The sequence below is a fragment of the Alternaria alternata genome, assembly GCF_001642055.1.
Source record: "Alternaria alternata strain SRC1lrK2f unplaced genomic scaffold CC77scaffold_4, whole genome shotgun sequence".
NCBI lineage: Eukaryota > Fungi > Ascomycota > Dothideomycetes > Pleosporales > Pleosporaceae > Alternaria > Alternaria alternata.
The window spans coordinates 1,257,695-1,281,427 of record NW_017306193.1 but is presented as its reverse complement, the minus strand read 5'-3'; the positions used below and the strand labels follow the sequence as shown (position 1 = coordinate 1,281,427).

General features: G+C 51.4%; 11 protein-coding genes across 11 annotated transcripts; 7 read left to right on the top strand and 4 right to left on the bottom strand.

The window, feature by feature from the left end:
• Positions 1 to 156: 156 nt before the first annotated feature.
• On the top strand, positions 157 to 1,500 carry CC77DRAFT_1017683 (putative N-carbamoylsarcosine amidase). Its single transcript, XM_018524456.1, has 3 exons — positions 157 to 812; positions 871 to 1,288; positions 1,445 to 1,500. Exons 1-2 carry the CDS (start codon positions 294 to 296, stop codon positions 1,000 to 1,002), a joined length of 651 nt encoding a protein of 216 aa, XP_018389493.1. The 5' UTR covers positions 157 to 293; the 3' UTR covers positions 1,003 to 1,288; positions 1,445 to 1,500.
• Positions 1,501 to 2,063: 563 nt separating this feature from the next.
• Positions 2,064 to 3,271, bottom strand: CC77DRAFT_957050 (hypothetical protein). The gene is made up of 2 exons (XM_018535522.1): positions 2,711 to 3,271; positions 2,064 to 2,602 (listed from the first exon to the last, which is right to left on the bottom strand). Exons 1-2 carry the CDS (start codon positions 3,123 to 3,125, stop codon positions 2,271 to 2,273), a joined length of 747 nt encoding a protein of 248 aa, XP_018389492.1. The 5' UTR covers positions 3,126 to 3,271; the 3' UTR covers positions 2,064 to 2,270.
• Positions 3,272 to 3,709: 438 nt separating this feature from the next.
• CC77DRAFT_1028953 (hypothetical protein) lies at positions 3,710 to 4,678 on the top strand (the record flags this gene model as incomplete). Its single annotated transcript, XM_018526480.1, has 3 exons — positions 3,710 to 3,950; positions 3,999 to 4,234; positions 4,283 to 4,678. The coding sequence occupies 3 exons, from the start codon at positions 3,710 to 3,712 to the stop codon at positions 4,676 to 4,678; spliced, it is 873 nt and encodes a 290-aa protein (XP_018389491.1).
• Positions 4,679 to 5,341: 663 nt separating this feature from the next.
• Positions 5,342 to 8,348, top strand: CC77DRAFT_928802 (hypothetical protein; the record flags this gene model as incomplete). The annotated part of the gene is made up of 5 exons (XM_018534076.1): positions 5,342 to 5,593; positions 7,101 to 7,205; positions 7,260 to 7,490; positions 7,546 to 7,688; positions 7,739 to 8,348. The coding sequence occupies 5 exons, from the start codon at positions 5,342 to 5,344 to the stop codon at positions 8,346 to 8,348; spliced, it is 1,341 nt and encodes a 446-aa protein (XP_018389490.1).
• Positions 8,349 to 10,115: 1,767 nt separating this feature from the next.
• CC77DRAFT_1084682 (amino acid transporter) lies at positions 10,116 to 12,431 on the top strand (the record flags this gene model as incomplete). Its single annotated transcript, XM_018529404.1, has 6 exons — positions 10,116 to 10,259; positions 10,308 to 10,378; positions 10,500 to 10,672; positions 10,721 to 11,127; positions 11,173 to 11,508; positions 11,562 to 12,431. The coding sequence occupies 6 exons, from the start codon at positions 10,116 to 10,118 to the stop codon at positions 12,066 to 12,068; spliced, it is 1,638 nt and encodes a 545-aa protein (XP_018389489.1). The 3' UTR covers positions 12,069 to 12,431.
• A 279-nt stretch (positions 12,432 to 12,710) lies between these two features.
• On the bottom strand, positions 12,711 to 14,367 carry CC77DRAFT_928600 (hypothetical protein; the record flags this gene model as incomplete). Its single annotated transcript, XM_018534066.1, has 3 exons — positions 12,711 to 13,267; positions 13,314 to 13,395; positions 13,441 to 14,367. 3 exons carry the CDS (start codon positions 14,365 to 14,367, stop codon positions 12,711 to 12,713), a joined length of 1,566 nt encoding a protein of 521 aa, XP_018389488.1.
• A 38-nt stretch (positions 14,368 to 14,405) lies between these two features.
• CC77DRAFT_646304 (hypothetical protein) lies at positions 14,406 to 15,219 on the top strand. The gene has a single exon (XM_018532607.1). The coding sequence runs from the start codon at positions 14,605 to 14,607 to the stop codon at positions 15,073 to 15,075; it is 471 nt and encodes a 156-aa protein (XP_018389487.1). The 5' UTR covers positions 14,406 to 14,604; the 3' UTR covers positions 15,076 to 15,219.
• Positions 15,014 to 16,043, bottom strand: CC77DRAFT_1017676 (GatB/YqeY domain-containing protein). Its single transcript, XM_018524455.1, has one exon. The coding sequence runs from the start codon at positions 15,920 to 15,922 to the stop codon at positions 15,374 to 15,376; it is 549 nt and encodes a 182-aa protein (XP_018389486.1). The 5' UTR covers positions 15,923 to 16,043; the 3' UTR covers positions 15,014 to 15,373.
• Positions 16,044 to 16,357: 314 nt separating this feature from the next.
• CC77DRAFT_1038469 (nucleoporin-domain-containing protein) lies at positions 16,358 to 20,602 on the top strand (the record flags this gene model as incomplete). The annotated part of the gene is made up of 4 exons (XM_018527115.1): positions 16,358 to 16,598; positions 16,656 to 19,091; positions 19,142 to 19,890; positions 19,943 to 20,602. 4 exons carry the CDS (start codon positions 16,358 to 16,360, stop codon positions 20,600 to 20,602), a joined length of 4,086 nt encoding a protein of 1,361 aa, XP_018389485.1.
• A 378-nt stretch (positions 20,603 to 20,980) lies between these two features.
• On the top strand, positions 20,981 to 22,160 carry CC77DRAFT_1017675 (hypothetical protein). Its single transcript, XM_018524454.1, has 2 exons — positions 20,981 to 21,334; positions 21,387 to 22,160. Exons 1-2 carry the CDS (start codon positions 21,092 to 21,094, stop codon positions 22,065 to 22,067), a joined length of 924 nt encoding a protein of 307 aa, XP_018389484.1. The 5' UTR covers positions 20,981 to 21,091; the 3' UTR covers positions 22,068 to 22,160.
• On the bottom strand, positions 22,103 to 22,990 carry CC77DRAFT_1017674 (hypothetical protein). Its single transcript, XM_018524453.1, has 3 exons — positions 22,893 to 22,990; positions 22,756 to 22,839; positions 22,103 to 22,501 (listed from the first exon to the last, which is right to left on the bottom strand). Exons 1-3 carry the CDS (start codon positions 22,901 to 22,903, stop codon positions 22,366 to 22,368), a joined length of 231 nt encoding a protein of 76 aa, XP_018389483.1. The 5' UTR covers positions 22,904 to 22,990; the 3' UTR covers positions 22,103 to 22,365.
• Positions 22,991 to 23,733: the final 743 nt, after the last annotated feature.

The window sequence follows — 23,733 nt, the reverse complement described above, 5'->3', positions numbered from 1 at the left end:
GATACCTCGGGTAGTGTATGTCGGTATATTAATGGTCCGCTGGGAACCGGTTGCTTACTCCCGACAGCCTGGGGCGTGAAAGCCGCCTAATTGCCCTGGCGGAACTGGTCCGAAGCTCCATTCGGCACCAGTGCTTGATACCGTCAACGTTGCGCCTTAAATTGAATGGACGACGATGGTGATGGCCTCCAACGCTGGCGATAGCAAGCGGCGCGACGCTACTGTCATAGTGTCCTTGCGCTTCTCCGCCGGAAATTTAATCATGACTCACCTCTAGTGTCCCAAACCACGAAATGCCCTCGAGAGCTCATCGCGATTATCAAAAAGGCTTTGCCGGAAAAATAGGATGGGGGCAGAGGCCGGCGCTGCTACTTGTCGATGTTTGTAACGCCTACTGGAGCGACGCCAGTCCATTGGACACCAAATCGAACCCTGCGTCTGCGGCGGCGCCCGCGTCCATCGCAAAACTCGTCGCTGCCGCACGCCAAGGCAAGGTGCCGTTGATCTGGACGCGAGTCGAATACACGGAACCAGACATGTCGGATGCAGGACTTTTCTACAGCAAAGTACCGCTACTGAAGCTGTTCCAGACCGGCTGCGGCAATGGCCTTGAAAAATGGATTCCGGGACTAGAGCCTGCTGCTGGCGAAGTCGTTGTCTGCAAGCGTTACCCGTCCGCCTTCTTCGCGACCGACCTCGCTACACAGCTCCGGCTCTTCAACGTCGATACTGTCATAATCTGTGGCGTCAGTACAAGTGGTTGTGTGCGCGCGACTGCTCTTGACGCGATGTGTTATGGGTTTCGACCGATGGTGTGGACCGACTTGGCAACACATGAGTCGCTGTAAACGTCACTAACAATTTCACCAGGTCGTTGAAGAAGCATGTGGTGACAAGTCCCCTGCTGTCCACGATGCGAACATTGCCGATATCAACGCGAAGATGGCTGATGTCGTTTTTGAGGATGAGGCAATCGAGAAACTGGAGGCTGGATGGCAGTGAGTGTACTGCGCCGCCGAACCCGTCCCAAGGAGTGTAGCTCTGGCCGCTTTCTGCGAGTCATTCGTAGTCGCTCACGGTCTGTTCAAGCTTGCCTCCGTGATGGCGAGCGGGCACACCAAGAACGATATATGGACATAGCAAGCACCACAAGTCCAAATGGTACATATACAATTATTGGGTATACCTGCAACTCAAGCTATGTATAGACATGACCAAACGACGCACGATTTGTAGAACGTAATCCCAGTATCTGGCCTCAAGGGAGAGCCTGAAGCGTGGCACAGTGGTGGGTTCTTTCTCATTTTCCCGCCTTGCTTTGCAATTGCATACGTTGGGAATTGATTCCACTTCGACCAGCAAACGTTTCTTCACACTTTACTTTATCTCACTGTCTATCTTCAGGACGTACCACACTTTCACTTGAAATTGCTCACATCACTAGCCGACGAAGCCTCCCCACGACTGTCCACTCCTAGAGCGTATTTACGCGTTTGCTATCGAACACATCGTCACATTCCCTGGATTCACCTTTCAGGCTATGGTAGCTTGGGAGGCGACAAGAGACTATAACTAGCTCAACAATACCAATAGCTTCTCAAACCTGCAGAGAAGATCTCTCAAACGCTACCACGAAAGCGATCTCTAGCATGTCTCAAGAAAAAGCAATCTACCCGATATTGCATCATACTCCCGATCCTGGTGCAGAATCGATACCCAACTGTCTGTGGGAATGCTGCAGGTGCAGAAGAAGATGAGAGACAGAAGAGCTCGGCAACATTTGCATCGATTGCAGTAATAAGTACTGTATTGATTGCTGCCAACTTGCCGATTAGTTGATGTACAATCGTGTACTGTCTCAATGTCAAGGAGCATGGTAGTAGAAGGTGCAAGGTGCGTCAATATGCATTGTCTGGCTAGAACGCAGCAGCATGGCAGAAGAGTATGAACAGCAACACATTCAATGGATCAGACAAGGTGTGCTAGATGTGTTCGTTGGCGGGCGTTTATGTGCTATGGGTAAGTGTGATATGTGGGAAACCCCACTAGTACACATTCCCTCCCAGTTCTCCAAACTTCCAAAGGTAACATGCTCATGTTTCATTAGTCCCCCCTTTCCCAGCCGCGTTCTCTCACAATACGGTACCTCCGAGACCCCTCCGCTTCGAGGGATAGCATGCCTTTGTTGGATTGCATATCCGCTATGCACTGCTACAGTCTCCGAATAATCTAACCATGGCCTATACGGGCCGCTGGAATAGTGCTTCTCATCACTGAGTACCTAACGCCCATGGCAGATTAAAGCCTCCTTGAGAATTCGCCCCGTTAGATTTCTTCGGTCTCCACATGGCAAAGATTGGCGCAGGTGTCATCTCATGCGCGCACTTCCTCCATTCATCACTTGCCTCCGAGTCTTCGTTGTCAAAAGCAACCTTCAACAGAGACTGGAAACCGAATTTGTCGTAAAGCGGCTTGCCCATGCTAGATGCTTCCATCCAACATTCGAGGTCAAGCCCGTCAGCGCGTGTGATGCCAACATGCATGAGAAGAGAGCCAACGCCACGATTTCTATGAGCGGGATCCACCGCCATCCAATTGAGTGCTGATCATAGGTCAGCGGCAGGACGAAGATAATTCCTTTGATTCGTACAATCATATTTTTTAACCCAAAGATAGCGCGTTTGGAGAAAAGAAGAGGTGCTCCACTTACCACAATGGGGCCGCGTCATCCAATTCGCGCGCGGCCTGTACACCTGATTGAGAATTGACTCACAGAACCTCCGATGTTCGCCTTCGGGCCACCAAGGCGCGGTCAACTTTGGTATGCCTGCGACAAATGGGTTGGATGTCGAAATTACCCATTGCGAACAACCAACAGTCTTTTTGGTGACTGTATCGAAAGCGTAGAACCAATGGCTGGCGTTGTCGGCTTGGTGCTGTGTCCAGATGCGTTGTTTCGATTCAGCGATGGCAGCTTCGCGATGAGCCGTTGTGTAGCCAAGAACCGGAAAGAAGAGTTGCATAAACGGCTCGTAAGGTGTGTAGTTTGCAGCCCAAATAACCTTTATTATCTCATCCAGCTCTTCTTTTGTCTTTGCTTCTCGAATCACGTATCGTTGTCCCATTGCTGCTGACCGGTGTTCTGGTCAAGCGGCTCAAGCCATGGCGACATCGGACAGGTAAAGTAGTTTGCAACTACGCTACCTCGCCGCCGCTACGCATTGACAGCGCAATCGGAGATATAGCTTGACCCAAGTATTGGACATCGTAGATTGCCGTGTTAGGGTGAAGTATCCCAACAAGGAAGGTACCGTTGACACATTTAGCGTCTTGGCGAGGCTGGCAAGTAACAGCCTTGCGCCCCAGCACACCTCCCCAGATAGCCCCTCACCTTTCACACATATTCCAGCCACTCGGTAACACTTGTATCGCTATCGCCATCTCCATCTGCTTGCGACCTTCCTCGATTGTACGGGGCGGGAAGACGGCTTTCTGGGCGATGTAACGATGAACCGAGGCTGGTCGCGTCGCTATTCATTCATGGTCCGAGCTCGGAGCGTTGTGGTTGGGGGACGTTCTCGTCGGGACATACTTGCGACATATGTTTGTGCAACTGCAGACGAGTTTTGGTTACACGCAATGGACGCCCCCCGTCTATGGAGGCGCGGAGGCTGGCTTCCTACCTTCACTTCACAAAGCGCATCGAAGAATGGAGCGGCCTCCAGCATATCAGCCAGTATGCAGCGATGAACAGGAAGAGATCTCAGCTGATTTGGAAGACAAGGGGGGCGTGTCGTGGGACTCTAAGAGTACTGAAATCATCCCGACTAACACACGAAGCTTCGTCGTGTACATGTCTCTTCTGCTGCTTTCTCTTTCAGCGAATATCTTACTCGTGATGGAAAATGCAAAGCTCCGTATCGCGCACATTCCAGCCAAGAGTAACTATAGTAAGCAAGGAGCCATCTAAGTCTCATTCTAGCTTACACATTTCGAAGGTGGACTAGCCTACGACACAACTGTGCCATATCACGCGATGACGGAGTACTGGCATCCGAACGCCAGTGATAGTGATATGGAGGCAGCATGGGACGCTATAAACACCAACGCTATGGCAATCACGCTCGAAGACGGATTCGCAAAACGTATGAGTCTACCTCCCTCTACTCGATTCCCATGGGATACTGAGCGAAGCATCTACTATATCAAAGGGATCCATGATCTGCATTGTCTCGTACGTATCCACAAGCTAAGCTGTACTTTAAATCGCTAACTCTGCCAGAAACTTGTCCGCAAAGCCATCGTCTCAAAGCACAAGGGTGACCCCCGGCCCTTCAATCTTCTTCACATCTACCACTGTCTCGATGGCCTTCGCCAGGATATCATGTGCACTGCGGACGATACACCAATGCCAGCTCCAGTTGCGCACCAAGGGGGTGATGGCCAGCTTCGACGGTGCCGTGACTGGGATAAGCTGATCTCATGGGCCACGCGTCCTGACCAACATGCTTGTTACGAATTCGACGATTACCGCGAAGCGACAAACACCCTGGAGAACTTCGCCTTCTGTCCACCGGAATCGCCATACCGGAAGTTTCAGGAGGCTTATTTCCAGTATCACGGACACAAAGACGCGTATGAACAGAGTGTCGACAGAGAAGAAATTGTAGTGTTCTAAAGCTGTGACTGGAACATAACTAAGAGAACAATGGCATGAGGACGGATTCGATTTTTTGCGCCAATTGAAATACGATTGTACCTTTCTTTGACTTTGACCGTAGTAAGAAAGACCGGTTGCTGTCAAAGTTCCGATAGATATGCGACCTGATATCGTTGGAGGCTACACCACATAATCAGCCTCAGCCCTGAGCTGCCGAACGTCATGGATCGGAAGTTTGTGTACTCTTAAAAATTCGTGGCCACGGGAAGTATCTACTCCGCTCTGTATATCACTGGACGGTCAATGTTATGGTCGCAGATCATCGACGAGTCTCTTGAACTGACTACAAGGCGAGAATGCAAGAAGCGCAGTGCAACGCTGATACGGAACCGGACGATTGTTGAAAGTGCCCGAGCTACCTCAAAGGCGTGCGTGTCTGAAACGTCGGGATGTCTTGATCACATACGAGAAGCAATGGTTCCGAAGATGCTACACTGGGTTCAAAGGAGTTCATACATATATTCCGTAGCGAAGGGCTGGAACCACACCATCTCATACACCACTTTCGCATTTGTAACCTTTTCCCTGAAGTAAGTAGGAATGCTCAAAAGGGCATGAACCTTCTAACGATGAGCAGCACCAAAAAGAGGAACTAAACATATTGTCTGCGATCCACCCACCATGCACATCACTACCGGTTTAATTCCGCTACTTGCCTCTGCGGTGGGCATCACTGCAGCTCCAACAACCCTGCATTCTGTCGCACGAGCCGTACCAGATATCAATGAAGTCGCCCGCAACCCGGCACCTATCGATGATAGAGTCAATTGGGATGATCACGGCAAACCGACACTTGGCGATATCAGTCACCTCAGTCAGGATGATACCAAGAAGCTTAAAGAACTCATAAAACATCTCCTTGGCGGCAGAGCGGTTGCTGATGCTGACAGCATCATCGTGGAGAGAAGCGTCCCTGATTTCCATCACCCAGCGAAGAACCCTGTGGAGATCCGTCCGTAAGCGTCTTGAGTTGAAGTACGAGCTCATGCTTTGTGGGATTCCGATCCAAGTAACATGTCAAGTTCCCAGGTTTGACTAAACTCGACGCATCTCACATTTGTTACGTACATGGAAGAGATGGAATTCTTCAGTCTCAAGCATGAGTCTCGAAGAGCGATGTAGCAGCATAACAGAATGCGAACATCCGTCACTTCACCGCTGCTTACGTGGGTTTTATCATTCAGCCTTGACCTTTGAACATCCGCCTTGGCGGCTGCCACAAACTTCTTTGTGCAACAATCTGTGAACAGCCATATCTGACAGATAGCGCCACCGTTGCGGCGGCCACCCGAATGCGACTTCGCCTATTGATGAGACACCACACAAGGTTGTGCTGTCAAATGTTCCACTGCCGGATTGCGCTACCACTTTTCAATCACGCGGTTACAAACAGACGTGGTACTGCGCCGAGTCCGATGTGTCGCAAGGTTCCACTAAGGTTAGCAGACCTTGGAGCAGGCTAGCAAGCGATTGCAGATTGACGAGCCTCCTACAAGCTATCAAGCTAATATACCGGCTTCTCTGATGCAGCTTACTACTCTAGCGCCCGACGTGTACCTTGAACTAACTTGCCAGCGTCTGTTAGCCTCACCAGACCTAGGCCGTGTAACAAAACGCCTGCTTTCACAAGGAGGCAGGTTCAGCCGAGTATACACAGATATCTAGTCGTCATTGCGTACTGGTCGCTTTATTTTGTTACACCTGTACAACGCTGTCCGACCGCTTGTCAGCCTAGTAAATCTTTGCCCAGCCAGCTCCCAATCTAATTGACCTCTCTCGTTTGCAAGTATGTGTCGCCTTCAAGGTGAAGAGCGGATAACGACAGTGTGTGCTGTACTGATTTTGAGTGGACCCCAAACGTAGGCTACCTGGCGGTATCTGACACTATCCCTCTATCAGATGGATAGGCGCATTGGGAACCTTGTTATCCATACGTACCAGCCGTTTGATTGCATGAGCACCAGTACTGACTGGCGCCCTTGCCCACCGCACATTCTGGTGTGTGTGTCGAGACTGTTTGTTCTTGCTGGCTGTCACTACCCTAAAATTTTCTTTTGGCGATTTGCGCTGCTCTTTTTGGTGCCCGATCTAATTACAACAAATACGATGCGATGATGGCGCCATCTCTCTTTGTTTCTTTTCATCACCCTGTCCCGCGCCAACCCGGAAGCAGCGCGGATGTCGGTCCGTTCGTCAATGTGGTTACTTGGATTCTCTTGATCACTTCCGCTTTGGCGGTCTTGACTAGGCTTATCACGAAGCGTGCACTCAGGAGGAGCCTTGATTTTGACGATGCGTTCGTTCTGCTTGCTTTGGTACGTCATCATGGGTGCAATTGCTCAAGTCTATGGATGTTTTCTTGCTAATTGATCTTGAGTAGCTTGCGAGTATAGGCTCTGGTGCATCGGTCAGCGTGCAGATCGACAGTGGCCTTGGACGAGATATTCATGTGTTGACTGAGCGTCAGATTGTGGTGTATCAGCAAGTAAGCATCTGATTCAGTCTTGTTGAGGCGACGTGTTCATTGATCGCGTTGCAGGCGGAATATGCGAACAAGCTGCTTTACATCGCAACATTATGTTTCGCGAAACTATCCATCATCTCGCTACTGATGATTCTGACTGAGTCGAAACTGCATCGGAATCTAGGCTTGGGTTTGACTGGATTCATCGCATTGTGGAGCGCGCTTTCCGAGGTCGTGTCGGCTTTCCAATGTGGCGCTATAGAGCCGTGGCGCTTTCTTGTTAGGGGAGGAGATTGCTTTGGTCTGGTATGTCGCAAAAGTAAGCTGGGATATCTGAGGCTGTTACTGACAATGTATCCAGGCTGCCTTCTGGCAGACGGTGGGTGTCGTCAACATAGTGACAGATTTGGCCTTAATACTGTTCCCAGTACACGTCATCATGACGCTACAGATGAGCACGAGTAAGAAGATCACTATCCTAACATTCTTTGGTGCGCGGTCACTGTAAGACGCAAAACATTCTGCCATAATCTTCCCCTCCTGACATGTCGCAGAGATATCGTAGCCTCCGCAGTCCAGATGGCCTACCTTCGTGGATTCACATCACCCAACCCGACTAAGGATCTTTGGAAATGGACACTTTTCACACAGATCATCGAGTGCATCACCATTCTCACATCATGTGTGCCTTACCTTCGTCCGCTCCTAGAATCTGTACCATCGGGCCTCTATGGGAGTGACGAGCTCCGACGTCGGGGTACATCCTCAGAACATGGCTATTCGCACAGTAAAAGCTTCTCGTATCAACTCTCAAGCACTACTTCAAAGGTGGGTGCTGGAATAAGACATAGTCATAAGAGTTACACGGAAAGCAACAGAATCAGACGATTCTTACCAATGCTTTCACAAGAGAAGACGACAAACGCCAATTCTGCATCCGGTGTTCCTGGAGGTCCTCGTCGTGCTGATGGGGAGATGGACGTTGAAATAACTGCTGTACATCACAAGCATGACCAGAAGCGGTGGGATGACAAAAGGTGGGAGACAGCCAGTACTGCAAGCCATTCCAAGATCTTAAAGACTACGGTTGTTAGCGCGCAATGGGAGGAAGCGGAGGTGAAGAGTTATGATGCTTCCAGCGATGAAATCGTGATCATGCATTGAATCGGATTCGCTAGTTAACCTTTTGCGATATCACCTTCGCTGAGTAATGATACCTTGCGATAACCAAATGAGCTATATTGTTTTATGATCTCCGACGTACAGTTCCCCAAAAGAATGTCTTTGGGGACTTCTCTCGATCAAAAGCACAATCGCACCACTAAACGTTGTCTCATCATGCTTGGAAAATTGTCCACTGAGGTGGTATCACAGTCACGCAAGCGATAGGGACCTTTCACTGTGCCATGACCCGTGAGCCAGGCCCATCTTTGAGTCATTCAGCGTTCTGGGGTGATACCGACCGCCTTAGCTCTCAAGAGACTCTAGTCAAGTGCTTGCCAGTCGTATCCGATTACACTCATACGTCGCATAAGCACGAGAGATCAGCGATAGCAATTGACCAGGTTAACGCCCGATCTCGGATCTCTACTCATACTTGAGTCCGCGCTTGTTCCAGTCGCCAAGAGGTCTTGTGCTTCCTCGGGCTTTCGTACTCCGTAGTATGCCGCAAAAGGAGTGTTTCACGCGTGCTGCACCAAGATGTAATGTGGCATGCCAGTAGCTGCACATGCTGGCATCCAAGAGTAGATAGAATCATGCAACAAGCATGGCATACACCTACGCAGGCTTCCGATAGCAGTGCCGCGTGTTGACAGACATGCTAGCCAAATCTCAGCTTGCACATCCTCTGGTGCAAAGCGGCGCATCCCTTCCCAGGTAGCTCGCGTGTCGCTTGAGCCGTCGGGTAAGATATCGAAATACGTCATGATAGCTGTTGAAACCACGCGGATGTATTGAGAGGCGGATTTCCACGTGGGTCAACGATGACTAACCAGCTTCGTGGAACATAAGTGATCCACTCTCCTTTCATCCTCCAACAACTGCAACCCTCTTTGGCCATTTCCGTACCACAACAGATCTGCAGGAAGGCCTCGACTTTCGATCTTTACGGCATGACAGCGGTTGTTGTTGCCACTTGCTACCTGCTTAATCCTTGGTCCACATATAACTGGATAGCTATGGCAGCCCGTCGTCGCACGTTGAGAGACAAGTGCTGACGATGCCAGGTGCCTCTTATTGACTCCATTTTGTCTTGCAATCGAATGCTCTATCAACCCTCTTGCTAGTTGCAGAAACTGGAGACGCCGGTTTCCTAGGCATATGCACAGTATGATGACCGGGTGCAGATATGCATTCACCATTCAAGCATAGCCCATGCTGCTCGAAAAATACGCGAAGACGACTGGGAAAAACTTCGTTTGCCTCTACCACCTGAAAGACATATGAATGAGGGATCCACAACTATGCATGCCACCGCTTTTTGCAGCTTCGGCAGCCTGATTGTGCAACTCAAGCGCCAATCAACGCCCATTTACTGTGGACCAGTCACTCAGACTACGACTGCAGTGCGATACGTGGAATTGCGGGTTGCCGCCATCACTGCAGAGAGCCTCCAACTGCCTTTGCGGTGCGAATCACTGGCTTGGTGTCTGACTTTCATACGCTCGATTGCATTGCCGAACAGCCGCCTCCCGGTCCTCGCCTCTGCCGTCTTTGCAGGTGCACATGGCTCACGTTACATTTGGAAGGGGTATATATCGAGATTGACTTGCATAAAATATGCCCTGTATCACGACACACCTCCCGGGTATCTTCTTCTCTTTCCCTTCCTGGTCTATTTGCTTGCTGGAGACTTGTTACTGCGAACTGCCTTTGTTCCTTCTTGTTGCTCAACACGTTTCGGATTAGAAAACTAGGACAAAGGTTATCATGGAGAAGCATATTGACCTGCAGACGTTCGACCATGAGATTCTGCGGCAAAGGGGTAGAGGCTCCATATCGGAAGGGAGAGGCCCTAAGTTCGATCGCGACAAGTATGAGCTGGCGAGGGTGGGAAAGGAGCAAGTGCTGAAGGTATGAACTGCTCCAGGAATACGTACCTTCCGGATCTGATAACATCAGCGCCGCTTCGGACTGGTGTCTATGACTGGACTCTCATGCGGATTGATGTGTACTTGGGAGACCTTGCTTGTGTAAGTTTGCGTGACTGTCACGAGAACTCTTGCTGATATCACAGCAGCATCTTCTCTATAGGCTTCGCGAAGTAAGTGCTCAATGTTTTTATATTTCCAACAGCGACTGACGACGTCACAGTGGCGGCCCTGCTGGTCTCATCTACGGTTTCATACTTATATGGCTGGGTAACTTCTCCGTCTTCGTCTGTATCGGCGAGCTTGCCAGCGCAGTTCCAACTGCTGGTGGACAATACCATTGGGTTTCCTTGTTAGCGCCACGGTCGAACAAGAAGTTCTTCAGCTATCTGACTGGTATGTGCGGTATTCGAGACAGTATTAGTCTGTTCTGATTCTTCTTAGGCTGGCTCACTGTCGTTGGTTGGATAGCAGCTCTTACTTCCGTGTGTTACTTCGTTGCCGACCTGATTCTCCAACTGGTCAGTCTGAATGATCTTGACAGAACCTATACTCGAGAAGGATGGCACGGCACTCTTCTCCTTTGGGCCATACTACTGTTATGTGTCTTCATCAATGTCTTCATAAGCGGAGCGCTTCCTACCATCGAAGTCGTTGTATTGATCGTCCACGTTCTTGGCTTCTTTGGCATTCTGGTGCCATTGGTATATCTGACTCCCATCCACAACTCTGCTAAGCAGATTTTCACGACATTTCACAACGAAGGTGCTTGGAACACACAAACTCTAGCCTTCTTTGTCGGGCTTCAAGGTAATGCTTTGGCATTTGTTGGAACGGATTCAGTTGTTCACGTAAGCCAAATAACCTCCAATGTCACATCTCACTAACGATCATAGATGTCTGAAGAGGTCAAGAACGCCAGTACCGACGTCCCTCGCTCGATGCTTCTCAGTCTTGTCATAAACGGTACATTAGCACTAGGCATGCTTTTCGCTGTTCTCTTCAGCGCACACGATATCCCAGCGTTGCTTGGCGATCAAAATGCCGCGACCGCGCCCTTCCTCCGCATCTTCAAAGACGCTGTCGGATCCGAGGCTGGTGCTACTGTCATGGTTGCCATAATCGTTCTTCTCGAATTTTGTAGCGCAATGGGATGTTTAGCCGCTGCATCTCGTATGACTTGGTCTTTTGCTCGAGACCGTGGTCTTCCTTTCTCGCGTGCTCTCAGTGTGGTGAGCGTCTGCACCGACAGGCTTTCAAAGAGTGTGTAATTAACCAATAATAGATTGACAAGCGCAGCACAATTCCCATAGTCTCCATCCTAGTCGTCACGGTATCAGCCGCCCTCCTCGCTCTGATCAATATCGGCAATAGCGCTGCTTTTAACGGGACAATATCCCTCGTCTTGGAAGGTTTCTACCTCTCCTACCTTCTCGCAATCGGTCTTCTCCTCTGGCGCCGGCTCCGTGGGGACCTAGAGAATCCTGAGTCTTCGCTCACCATTTTCAATGAAACTCAAATCGACGAAGCTTACGATGGCAGCCTGACCTGGGGTCCTTGGCGTCTAGCAGGGGCGTGGGGTGTGGCCAACAACGTCGTCGCCATTTGCTATCTCACCTTGATCATCTTCTTCAGTTTCTGGCCAAGCGAGGTCAGTCCCGATCTTGTGCATATGAATTGGGCAGGTGTCGTGACCGGGTCGGTCGCCTTGTTCAGTGTGACGTACTATCTTCTCTTCGCAAAGACGTCGTACATTGGACCAATTGTGGAAGTGAGTCCACATGCCTTGTAATCGGAGTTGGACCGATGGCTACCAGTCTCTCCGGGTCTGTTTCATCTACGCGATGAGGGATGTTTAGAGAAAAGCTCTTTTCCTGACTGATGGTTGGTATTTCTGTCATGTATGTTGCGTGAATCAACCAAGTGTATAAGGTTGGCACGTTGGCTTTTCGAAAGAAAAAAGGCAGTATAGACTGAGCAGACTATTCGTTCATTATGGTTCACTGAGATCACGAGTCTACAGACCACTGAACCAGGCATATATCATAGACATGCTTTGTAGTCGTAATAATTCATTATCATACATAACTCATAACCTGCCCATGAATCCTAAACATGATGACATTTGCCTGTATATCCGCGCCTTGAAGCAAAAATGATACTCATGAACAATAGAGATTGAGAATAGAAGAAAAGTCCCAAATAGCCAGCCGTAACTCGTTAAGAGACGTAAGAAAGAAGCTTTCTTGTGATAGCCCAGTACCACCCTTTGCCGCGTTCTAGTTGTAGCGATCCAGAGATACGGACGCTTATTTTGGTTCAACAATCTGAATCGACCGATCAAGACAGAGCTCCCATAGCCAGCGCCACGATCTTGGGGTTTGGGCGATCTTTCCGTACTAGTACTGTAACCACCGAATATCAACGAGTCGTTCTAATGGGCCGAGCGAACAAGGGCTAACCTACCCTTTCGATCTCTGTCAACGCGCATAACCTCCTTGCGGGGGGTACGCTCGACGAATTCATACTCGCGGTCGCCTTCGCGCTCGTACTTGAGCATGCGACGTTCCTCCTCCAGGAAACGGATCTCGTCGCGGATTTCGCGCTCAGAACGGCGATCGTCTCGGCGGACGAGCTGGCGGCCTTCTGGGAGGAAAGAAGTCGCTGGTCCGTGGATGGCGGCTGAGCGGTCGATTTCGACGTAGCGCTCATGTTCGTGGATGGATGGGGAAGGTGCACGCTCTGATGGCGCGTAGACAGTTGGCGCGTGGTGAGATGGTGGAGGTTGGGCATAAACAACCTGAGGTGGAGGTGGCTGAGCGTATACCACTTGTGGAGGTGGGGGTGGTGCGTGTACTACAGATGGCGGTGGAGGAGGGTAGTATTCTTCAGGGGGTGGAGGCGGAGGGGCGACTGAAGCTGGTGGAGCTACCGAAGCTGGCGGCGGTGGGGCTTCATCGGCCTTCTCCTCATATACGTAGGTGATTTTCTCTGCAGATGGTTAGAAAAGATCGTCCAGAGATGATGGGATGCGTACCCTCTTTGTAGCTTTCGCTGATCTTGATCACCTCATCGATATGCTCCTTTTCGAGTGCTCGGGTAACAATGATGAAGTCGTCCTAATATGATCAGTGACATTCTAGTAGTGTGAATGAGTGGCATACCTCTTCTTCGAATGGGTAGCCCAAGTCGATAACAGCTTGCTTCTTGACCAAGCGCTTGGGAAGCCTCGTCTTGCCCTTCTTGCCCCAGGTCGCACGGGAAGGCTGGATTTCTTCAAAGCTGGAGATGGAAGAGCTGCGTGTCGATTTGGCTGCTACACTCTTGCTCCTCCGGACCCTGCTCTTCTCACGGTGAACTTCGACCTCGCGGTAGTCTTCTCGCTCCCGGCCTCTTGCGCTGCGGTCGTCGTATCGAATTTCCTCAAAGTCATCTTCCTCGTGGAAACGACGAGGGGGTGATCGTCGACGCTCGCGAATTGGAAGCGGGATGGGAACATTGGCTGGTGGTCGGTACTCGTGGTCTTCGTACCTCTCGTATCTCTCTACATCGCCGTACCGTGGCATGGGCTTACGGTCAAAAGTGTCGAGAGATGACTGTCGTCGGATATACTGCGGCCGTGCCGGGCGAGGCGGACGTGGGAGCGGCCCCCGACGCTCGTTGATGTCAATATCGATGTTGATGTCTTTGTCGATGACGGACCTGCGGCGGTACGGAGCAAGCGCCTGGTTGGCAACTTCGGACGGGGTAGGCTCATGGAACAACTCGGAGGGGGCGCGGCGACGGGGGCGGTCGAAGCGCTCATCTTCGTGGAAACGTTCTCTCTCCATGACGGCAGGGCCTCTGCGTGCGCGGTCTTCATGGAAGTCAATATCGCGATGGCCGCCGGGAAAGCGATCATGCTCTTGGAAGCGGTAATGGTCGTACTCATCGCGACCACGGGCACTGCCGCTAGCGACGCTTCCACCGCCGCCGCCGCCTCCTCCTCTTCTCATGCGCTCAAACTTTTCGCGGTCCCATCGCTCACCGCCGCCACGGGGCGGCTCTTCGAAACGGTCGAGGTTGCCCGTTGAGGAGCGGTACACGGACATGGCTGAGGGGTCGAGTGCGGCTTGTCAGTGGTTGTGTGATGATATATGAGGTATGGTGCGGGGCTGCCGGTTATGTGTCGGAAGATGTCACAAGGGAACAAGGCATGTACTAGGAGCGCCAGCAACAGTAATGCGACAGACTGACGGTGGCGCAACAAGCGGATCAACGAGAATATAAGTGTCTTGGATCTAAGTCTCGCCGGAGATTTGGTGGTGTGTGGGTGCGACCAACTTGATATGCAGGATTCGCGACGGGCTTCGTCATCGGCGCTCGCGCATGCTGCACTCCCTGCATCTGGCCTGGGCGCTAACTTCTGCCATGACTGGAGCGACGCACCCCTGATATGCCTTGGTTTCTCATTTGCCGCGGAGTTCCCCATGGTTCAGTTTCATGTGAATCCATGTGGATTCGGGCTCATGTTGGGCATGTCCCACTGTCATGTGAGGTCTCTACATCTGTTCAGTATCGCCGGCAGAGACAAAATACTTGGTTTTGTCACCCAACGTCGTTTGGGTACACCAGGCTATCCTTACCGTCAGTGTCTGTCACTGACCGCATTCGAGGGGATGCATGTCCGCAAAACGAAGCCTTGGTTACCGATGACGTCAGTCCCGGAGCCTGGAAACGGATCGCGGCGCAGCTATCCGCTTAGGTGCTGCCTTAGCCACGATGTAACTGTGCTACAATGCTCCAGCCCGTGTGTCTGAACGCATGGACAACCAACAGACATGGATGGAATTTTCCATGGAACTCTGCCATGTTGGGCTGTCAAAGCTGCCACGTTCCGAGGCCACGAGCGAGTGGTAACGATACCCCGCAAAGCGACATGTCCACCGAATTGATGGATCTGCTCAACCAGGCAAAAGCAATTTTCAAGGCATCATTTCTGGTGTCGTAATTTGGCCGTATCTTTCGTTACCTCTTTTGGAGAGGAGTCGGTAGTCTACACAGAATTTGTACACTTGTTCTACAATCATCCAGCCCCCACCCAGCGCATCATGTCGTCTATTTGGCCCCAACAGCTTCTTGTATTTTCTTTGTGATATACTCCAAGTCAAACGGTCGTCCTTTGACGCCTGCCATGACTTTGCCCATGACGGCGCCAACATTCCTCTTGCCCTGCTCCAATCCTTCGACTGCGCTATTCACCAACGCGTCAATCTCGCTCTCCTCTACTGTTGGAATTTCTTTTGCATATCCGTTCAAGACATCTAGCTGCGCCTGCTCCTTCTCTACCAGATCCTCCCTCTTCGCATTCCGGAACTCTTCAATCGAGGCCGAAGAGGACTTGATTTGCTTCTGGATGAGGGAATAGAGGGCACCATCAGTAGTGATTGGCTTGGCGGTCTTTGAGGCGTTTATAATTTCGGCTTGCAGGGCACGGATTGTGTTTAGAGCAGGCTTGTTCTTTGCACGCATGGCCGTCTTGAGGTCGGACTGCAAGCGGGGGAGAACAATATTTTCAGGCGTAGAAGTGGATGAGTAGCGGAGACACATGGATCGGGGAGCCGCAAGGAGCTGCCTTGGGAGCATTGTGGTGCGAAATAATGACATGGTGAATGTTGCAGCTGGAAGGAGCAACCACAGACAGCGTATGCGACGAGTTAGAATACGAAATCGATCCGAGGCGGAGAGATTGAGTTGGGGCGCGTGAAACGTCGACAGTCAAACACTCCAAGCACAAAAGTTTGGACTACCCTAACGCGCTCTGACGCGAATAGCTAGCATCCCTGCGCGCCAAGCATCTCTTTTGTTGTGGACCGCCGTCACTTTTGCACCTTGTGCCTGAGCCTCAGCGTCGCAATTGCGCCAGAGCACTTTTTTTGATCTCCTTCTCTGCGCGCCTTTCTTACCTCGACACCACCAAAGCCTCCGCGCGCAGCTCATGTACACGTCATCTCCCCGGCGCGTTCCCCCAACCTCCATCTGAAGCTCGCTGTCACCCGGGCTACGACCAGCGCAACACGTCAACCCCATACGCAATCCATCATGGCCTTCCAGATGGCGCCTGCGACTCCGCAACGCCCCACGCCCGGGGCGTTCGTCAACACTCCTGCGCCCAACCGACCTGGCTTCGCTCGAACAGGTTCCATGTCGCAACCACCACCGCAGCAACAGCAAGCGCTGCCTGCACCGCCAACAGAGAGCCCGATCGATCGCGCATCGCGGACTATCAACAGCATGCTGGATCGAGATAACCGGTTTCCCGCTCTAGAGGCGTACATCGGACGTGAGTAGTCACGTAACAGTCGTACAAGCTTGCTGAAGTGCTAACAAAGCCGCACAGAGGGCATCTCGGGCGAGTATGAACTGCCCAACAGCCCGGCGTGGGCGCCGTTCCAGAAACTGCGCTCCTACAAACTTCCAGAGGCCGTCTTTGAGCAGGTAGACCACACGCAGATGTCGACGAGCATGGGCCTGTTCGCTGAGATCAACCACGCCTGGGTTGTCGTGGACAACCAGGTCTACCTCTGGGACTACACACATCCAAACCCTGAACTCGTTGGATTTGAAGAGCAACCCAGCAACATCACATGTGTCAAGCTCGTCAAGCCGCGGCCTGGCGTCTTTGTTGGCACTATCGAATACCTACTCGTCGTCGCGACCGTTTCAGACATCTTCCTTATCGCTGTCGAATGCCAGCGAGGTCCCGAAGGCGTTCACGGCATCACAATGTACCGGACTGGACTATCGACTTCGGTCAGGAAGATCAATGTGACTGCAATCGCCGGCTCGACAACAACCGGGCGCATCTTCTTTGGCGATGGTCAGACCGAGGACGTATACGAGCTGAACTACCAGCAGGAAGACAAATGGTTTTCCAGCAAGTGCAGCAAGACAAACCACGTCACAACCTCCATTGGCCTCCCAGCACTGCCCTTTTACGGACCAACGCGACAAGCCGGCATTCAGCAGATGGTAATCGACGACACCCGCAACGTCCTGTACACACTTTCTACCAACGGTACTATCAAGGTCTACTACATGCGCGCGCCAAACGTTCTCGAGAGCTCTCTCACCCGGACACGAACACAAATCGAGACAATGTGTGGGCACATTGTACGGCCGACAGGCGTCCTGGACAAGATGCAGATCGTCCACTTGAGCCCCATCTCGAGTACCGAAGCAGACAATCTGTCTTTGATGGCCACAACATCGTCCGGATGTAGGCTGTATTTGAGCACGACATCTGGTGGACAATGGAGTGCCAACAGCACCAGCGCACCAAACAGTATGCAACTACGACACATTCGATTTCCTCCCAACGACGGTCAGCCTTCGCAGCAGAGCACTTCAACTCAGGTGCAGCCATACCAGGGAGGCACCGCGGTCGGATTTGAGTCGAGATATCTTAGAGAGACCACTCTTGCAACGCGGTACGCGCCCGGTGCATTCTTCTCTTTTGTCCTACGATCGCCAAACGACCAAAACCATCATATGTTTGTTTCCGCCCCTCACTCTGGGCTACTGGGTCAGCGAGAAAGCTCGGAACCTCCACGATACACCGAGACTGGCTTGTATACAGAACTCATAGGCAGAGTACAGGACATTGGTTTGGTGTCAGAACCCTTTTCGGCAAGGAATGAACCTCTTGGCTTCGGCAATGAGCTTTCGACCCAATTCGACAAACCCCTGTGCGAATATGCAATCATCACATCGCACGGCATCGAGACGGTCCGACGGAGAAGACTTGTCGACATATTTGCTTCCATTGTGAAGAACGGAGGCCAGGAGGGTGCTGAAGGCGACATCCGCAAGCTCGCGAAGCAGTACGGTTTGGCCGAGACTTCCGCTACGGCTTTGGCTGTCGCGTGCGGTCAAGGCTCAGACGTCGGACCCGATTCGCGCATCGCGAAGGTTACTGATCCCGAGGTCATTGATTTTGCCCGTAGAGTCTTTATTGAATTTGGTGGGAAAGCACATCTGACAGAGAGCGCGACAGTAGAAGGTTTGAGTGTAGAGAATGTCCGCGCCTCACCGAGACACGATGGTATTGCCATGTATGTGTCGCGCATTGTCCGGTCCATCTGGAATACCCCTATCATCGCGGAGACTGCTACACCGACCGGACCCGCCCTCACATCGACACATCCAATCGCCAAGTTGCAAGAAGTCCAGCGTTCTTTGGCTCAACTTCAAGAGTTCCTCGAATCGAACAGGTCTTTTATTGAAGGCTTGGCTGGTCCAGAGGCACTCGGACGTGCAACATCGCGACAAGAAGAAGTAGAGCTCCAAGGCGAGAACAGGGCGCTCAACAGTTTGTTGCAGATGATTAACAACATTGTTGAGGGAATATCCTTTGTCCTGGTACTCTTTGAAGAGCGCTTAGAAGATATTCTGGTATTGCTGCCAGATCCTCAACTACAAGGAAGAGTACGCCAACTCACCTTCCACGGTCTTTTCTCTGTCAAAGAAGGTAAAGAGATCGCAAGAGAGCTTGTCAAGGCTATTGTAAACCGCAACATCACCAAGGGTTCCAACGTTGAATCAGTTGCCGAAGCTCTGCGGAGGAAGTGCGGCAGCTTCTGCAGCTCAGACGATGTTGTCATCTTCAAGGCGCAAGAGAGTCTGAAGAAGGCCGCCGATTCTGGCGCGAATGCCGAACGTGGACGCATCTTGCTCAATGACAGTCTGAGACTGTTCGAGCAGGTGGCGAAGAGTCTGAGCTACGAGAACCTGGCTGCTACAGTCAATCAGTACATTCAACTCGAGTTCTATGCTGGTAAGCTCAATTGACTATCCGTTCTTCGACAGTACTAACGTGCCACTTAGGTGCTATTAGACTTGCCCTGAAGGTGGCTCAGGAATGGGATCGAGGTAACAAAGCGTTGTCTTGGATTCGAGACAAGAGTGATAGCAATGTCGACTCGAATGACGCGCGCCGAGAATACTTCGACAAGCGCGCCTCTTGCTACACGTTGATCTGCAAGGTTGTCGAAGCTGTGGATCAAGCGTACAACACGCAGGGTCCCGTGCCCGATGGTGTCATTTCACAGGTCACTCGTCGCAAGCACGAAGCTTACGAGCAGATCAACAACTCAGACGACGAGGTTTTCCAAAACTACTTGTACGATTGGTACATGCAGAACGGCTGGGCCGAGCGATTGCTGGAGATCAATTCTCCTTTTGTAGTCGACTACTTGCGGCAAAGCTCTGAGACAAACCTGGCACACGCGGATTTGTTGTGGCGTTACTACGCTCACTACAACGACTACCTCAGCGCTGCTGAGACACAATACCAGCTCGCCAAGAGCACCCTACCCCTGACACTGGAGAAGAGGATAGAGTATCTGTCGCGCGCAAAGGCCAATGCCTCTACACGGATGAATGGCTTCGCGGAGAACGGGGTACGCAACAGGCAGTCAAGACAGGAGCTCCTAAGAAACATCACCGATCACTTGGACATTGCGAATATTCAAGACGACGTCTTACAAAGAATCAAGGGCGATGAGCGACTTGCTGGGAAGCGAAGAGAAGATGTCATTGATCACCTCAACGGCCAGATCCACCCTCTTGACGAAGTAAGTTTCTTATGATACATCACTAGTGATGACTTTACTAATACTTCTCTAGCTTTACCACGACTATGCCGATCAAGCGGCATACTACGACATATGCCTACTGATCTACCACGCTGCCGACTACCGCAGCGTACCCGATATCCGCTCGACGTGGACTAATCTTATTGACCAAACTCATCGGAATGCTCTGGCTGATCGTCAAGGAGCTCCTTGGGAGATCGTCGCACTGAAGGTCGAGGACCTCGGTCACCGTACCAACCTTAACGACAACGTTTTCCCAGTGAACATCGTCCTGCAGCTTCTTCTCCAATACGACCTCGAGTTCTACGTACACGATGCTAATGCGCCAAATGCGCAGAACCTTGCACTCAACTCCAACCTCACGTGGCCGATCGATGTATTCCTCAAACTTCAAGCGCCATTCGAGAACCTGGTCGCCACTCTGGAAGCACTATGGTATGCACAGGAACAGCCTTTTGCTGGTCGTAACCGCAAACTGCTTGTTAAGTGGATCATCTACCTCGTAGAGCAGTGGGGTGCAGTAAGCAGACGGACTGGTGCGTTATTTGGTGGTCCTGAGAACGCCATTGGTCTTGCGGAAGTAATGCGCATCATCTTGAGCAGCGATGTCTTGGGGCGAGACATGGATGATCAGGCTTGGATCCAGCGGGCGAGGGATCTCAGTGCCACGCTCGAGGAAGCTGCGCGCTGAGAAGCCGTGAGCTAAAGAGAAGGGGGATCAGAGTGAGAGCGTTGTGGAGATATACAGAAGCGATGATTGCGTATTTTGGGTTGTTTTCTCTTCGTTAGCATTCTTGCAGCGCGAGGCGTTGAATAGGTGGCATGAGGATGGGATTGGCGTCAAAAGCATTGAATGTATTACAACCAATCTTGTAGGACATAAGACGAAGACGGAGCATAATCAAGGCTAGCGTATTCTTGAATGAAATATTGTAATGGAAGGACATTTGACTGGATCTATAAGACGTTTTGGCAGTGCTGATCTAGCAGCGAATCTGATGTCGGACTTTAGCAAAGCCCCACAGCCAAACACCGTGCCGAACGCTTTCCACAAGCATCGTCACCTTCCGCATCCTCTCCAACACTCCGCGACCTCACATCTCGCGTCGCAAGCAACAAACACACACCCGTCCTACCTCCTTGCGCCATGTAACAACCGCACGGACTATCATTCTCTGCGATGCCAATATGCATATCCTGTCGCACCCCCGTGCGCACGCTCTACACGACCTACTCCAAAGCCGATGACCGAGCCCTGGGAAAAGGTGTCCGCCTAACGCAATGTCCTGTGTGCAAGAAGTTTGCAGACAAATACGTTGAACATGACTTCGTGGTTCTGTTCATTGATCTGGTATTGATCAAGGCGGAAGTGTATCGGCATTTACTGTTCAATCGGTTGGGGAGGGACGATAGTCGTTTTGATGCAAGTATTCATTCACGTTTTGGAGAAAGGTTAGGGCTAATATAAGGTCTAGCGCTCGATCTTGAGACTGGGAATACTGCTTCTCCTCTTCGACGTTTATCTAACATGGGCGCGTATCGAGAAGTTAGCTCTCCCTGCCACATCTCCGTACCATCCTTCGCCGCCCTCCCCTTCTACGAACATGACGTCGACTAGCCCGCTTGTGCCACCACATGACGGGATAACGAACGCGGTGGTACTGCAAGCACATCCACTTGGCCTGCAATACCTGTTCTTCCTCTGTCTGGTCACGCTGTCCACACTGGCTTTCCATCTACCGATACGTGTACTGTGCGCCTTTGATGCGGAGCGTCTACCTGGTGCAGCGCGCAGACTCTGGCAAAAGTGTATACCGTATTTCTCCTCTCCGACGCCTTTGTCAACCGCTCTACTTGTCAGTAGCTGCACAAAGTTGTTTCCTATACTGCTGATCATCTGGGATTACGATTTGCCTAGTTCGGCGACGGCAGTTAGTTGGGCGGTGATAGTGAACAACATCGCTGCGCTGGAGATACTCATGGATTGTGGGTACATCAGAGCGGGTATGTTGGTTGGTATTGGGGCTGGGCTGAGAACGCTGGTGGGATGGGGTGTATTGAGAGCTGCGGGTTTGGGTACTGGATGGGAAGGATACTTGAGTGAATGGACGATTGCTGGCAATGTGTGGGATTGGGTCGGAAACGCGATTCGGTAAAATAAACATGAGCGTTCTGGTTGCAAACAATGATACCCATTTGATATTTGTACAAGCCAAGAAGCTCCGTAATACGCCAAACCAATTGTACACATGCGCTTAAATGTTCATCAATGCACTGCTTTGGTTGCCCATAGCCAACGACACTAGATGTAGTTCGCCAGTACGCAGTTGCTCCAGCATGATGCATCCTTTCGGTATATGCTTTGGTGCTTTCTGTCGTCTGGTGTAGGCTACCCCAAACCGTCGTTGTTACATGCATATTCCTCACGCCTTTATGATCCACAAACGTAATGCGCTAGCGTCCTCCATTGTATTCTGGCCGTAAGTCGCCTCGGATAGGCGAGATAAGAGGGTGGAGTTGCGCGAGGAAAGTAATAGCCCACATGATGTACATGGCAGCAGCAGACAGAACGAGCGTAGATCGCCAGACCCTATCCAATCAAGTTAGCTCAATATCTCTCACTTCCTCCCTGCTTCTCAAGTTCTCATCTCAGATATGGACGGGGAGGTTTGCTCGCTGTCGTTGCCATCGGTGCTCGTGTCGTCGACGAAGCGGACGCGCCCGCCTCCACCAGCACTTCGATCCTCAGGGTTGGCGAGGGGCAGCTCCAAAGAGGACTTGGTGCGCAAACAGGGCTTTGTAGGTGTAGGTGTGGACTTGGGCGAAGGGATGTTGTGAACGTACGTTTGGTTTTCGCCTTTGGGAGCTAGGAACCACGCTGCGCCGCAGAAGATGACGGTGACTATGAGCCCGATGATAGGTGCCCAGCTGTCTTGTGTTAGTTTGATGCTAGCTGTAGAGCTGCTTTGCGCGGAACTGACCCGTTCGCCATTGTGGTTGCTGGGTGATTGATGCGCTAGTTCGACCGTGTATGGGGTTGTGTGTGGCGATGCGACGGCTTGCTTCAGCGCAAGTTTGTTGTCAACGGATGCGGTGGTAGAGTGGATGTAGCGGGATGGCGATGTGGAGATGCCTTCGGCGTGGAGTTGCGAGCTTGGGAAGCTGCGATGACGCCTATCCTCTCAGGGCGCGTTCCACGCTAAACGCCAAGAATCACGTGTTGTCACCATTGTTACCTAGACGGCATCCAAAGGTCCTCCAACAGGTCCTCCATCTCTATCTTGACTTCACACGTACTCTGCCTCACTGAAACTCTCCTCTCTCAACACAGACGTGTCCAGGGAGCCCATGGATATCACGCTTCATTTATGCTCATATTGTTAGTCTTGCTCTCACATGCTGTTACTATCCCAATACGGTAGGTCTTTGTGCTCTTCCCACACCTTCTCGCCTCATTTCATGGCGCAGGCACCAGCTGGGCTTTTGGTCCGACACCTATTCCTCTCATGATTTTCCACCATCGTCAGTACGTTCTTAAGTACGAGACATGTCCTTGTATCACATATTCACCTTCATCCCACCTTCGCTGACACTTGGATTTCAAACTTCTACGACTTCCTAACATGTTGACGAGATGCTCTCAACATAACAGTACCCTCACATGGAAGCCGCCGACTTGAGAGTTGCTGAACCAGAGCCTTCCTTTTGCCTCAACGATGCGACCAATCGCCGTACTCAACTACCCGCTCTTGCAGTTTTGGGGAAAGACTTATTATAGCCTCATACTTTTACCTGGGAATTCCATCGTCCACGCGTCTCTCC

Excerpts from the sequence above, each read along its gene's own strand:
- CC77DRAFT_1017683 (XM_018524456.1), top strand. The coding sequence starts at position 294 with ATGCCCTCGAGAGCTCATCGCGATTATCAAAAAGGCTTTGCCGGAAAA. Across the intron at positions 813-870 it reads GTTATGGGTTTCGACCGATG|GTCGTTGAAGAAGCATGTGG; the intron begins GTGTGGACCGAC and ends CAATTTCACCAG.
- CC77DRAFT_957050 (XM_018535522.1), bottom strand. The coding sequence starts at position 3,125 with ATGGGACAACGATACGTGATTCGAGAAGCAAAGACAAAAGAAGAGCTG. Across the intron at positions 2,603-2,710 it reads GATGACGCGGCCCCATTGTG|CACTCAATTGGATGGCGGTG; the intron begins GTAAGTGGAGCA and ends ACCTATGATCAG.
- CC77DRAFT_646304 (XM_018532607.1), top strand. The coding sequence starts at position 14,605 with ATGCAGGATTCGCGACGGGCTTCGTCATCGGCGCTCGCGCATGCTGCA.
- CC77DRAFT_1017676 (XM_018524455.1), bottom strand. The coding sequence starts at position 15,922 with ATGTCATTATTTCGCACCACAATGCTCCCAAGGCAGCTCCTTGCGGCT.
- CC77DRAFT_1017675 (XM_018524454.1), top strand. The coding sequence starts at position 21,092 with ATGCCAATATGCATATCCTGTCGCACCCCCGTGCGCACGCTCTACACG. Across the intron at positions 21,335-21,386 it reads GGGACGATAGTCGTTTTGAT|CGCTCGATCTTGAGACTGGG; the intron begins GCAAGTATTCAT and ends TATAAGGTCTAG.
- CC77DRAFT_1017674 (XM_018524453.1), bottom strand. Across the intron at positions 22,502-22,755 it reads CCCAAAGGCGAAAACCAAAC|GGTCTGGCGATCTACGCTCG; the intron begins GTACGTTCACAA and ends TTGATTGGATAG.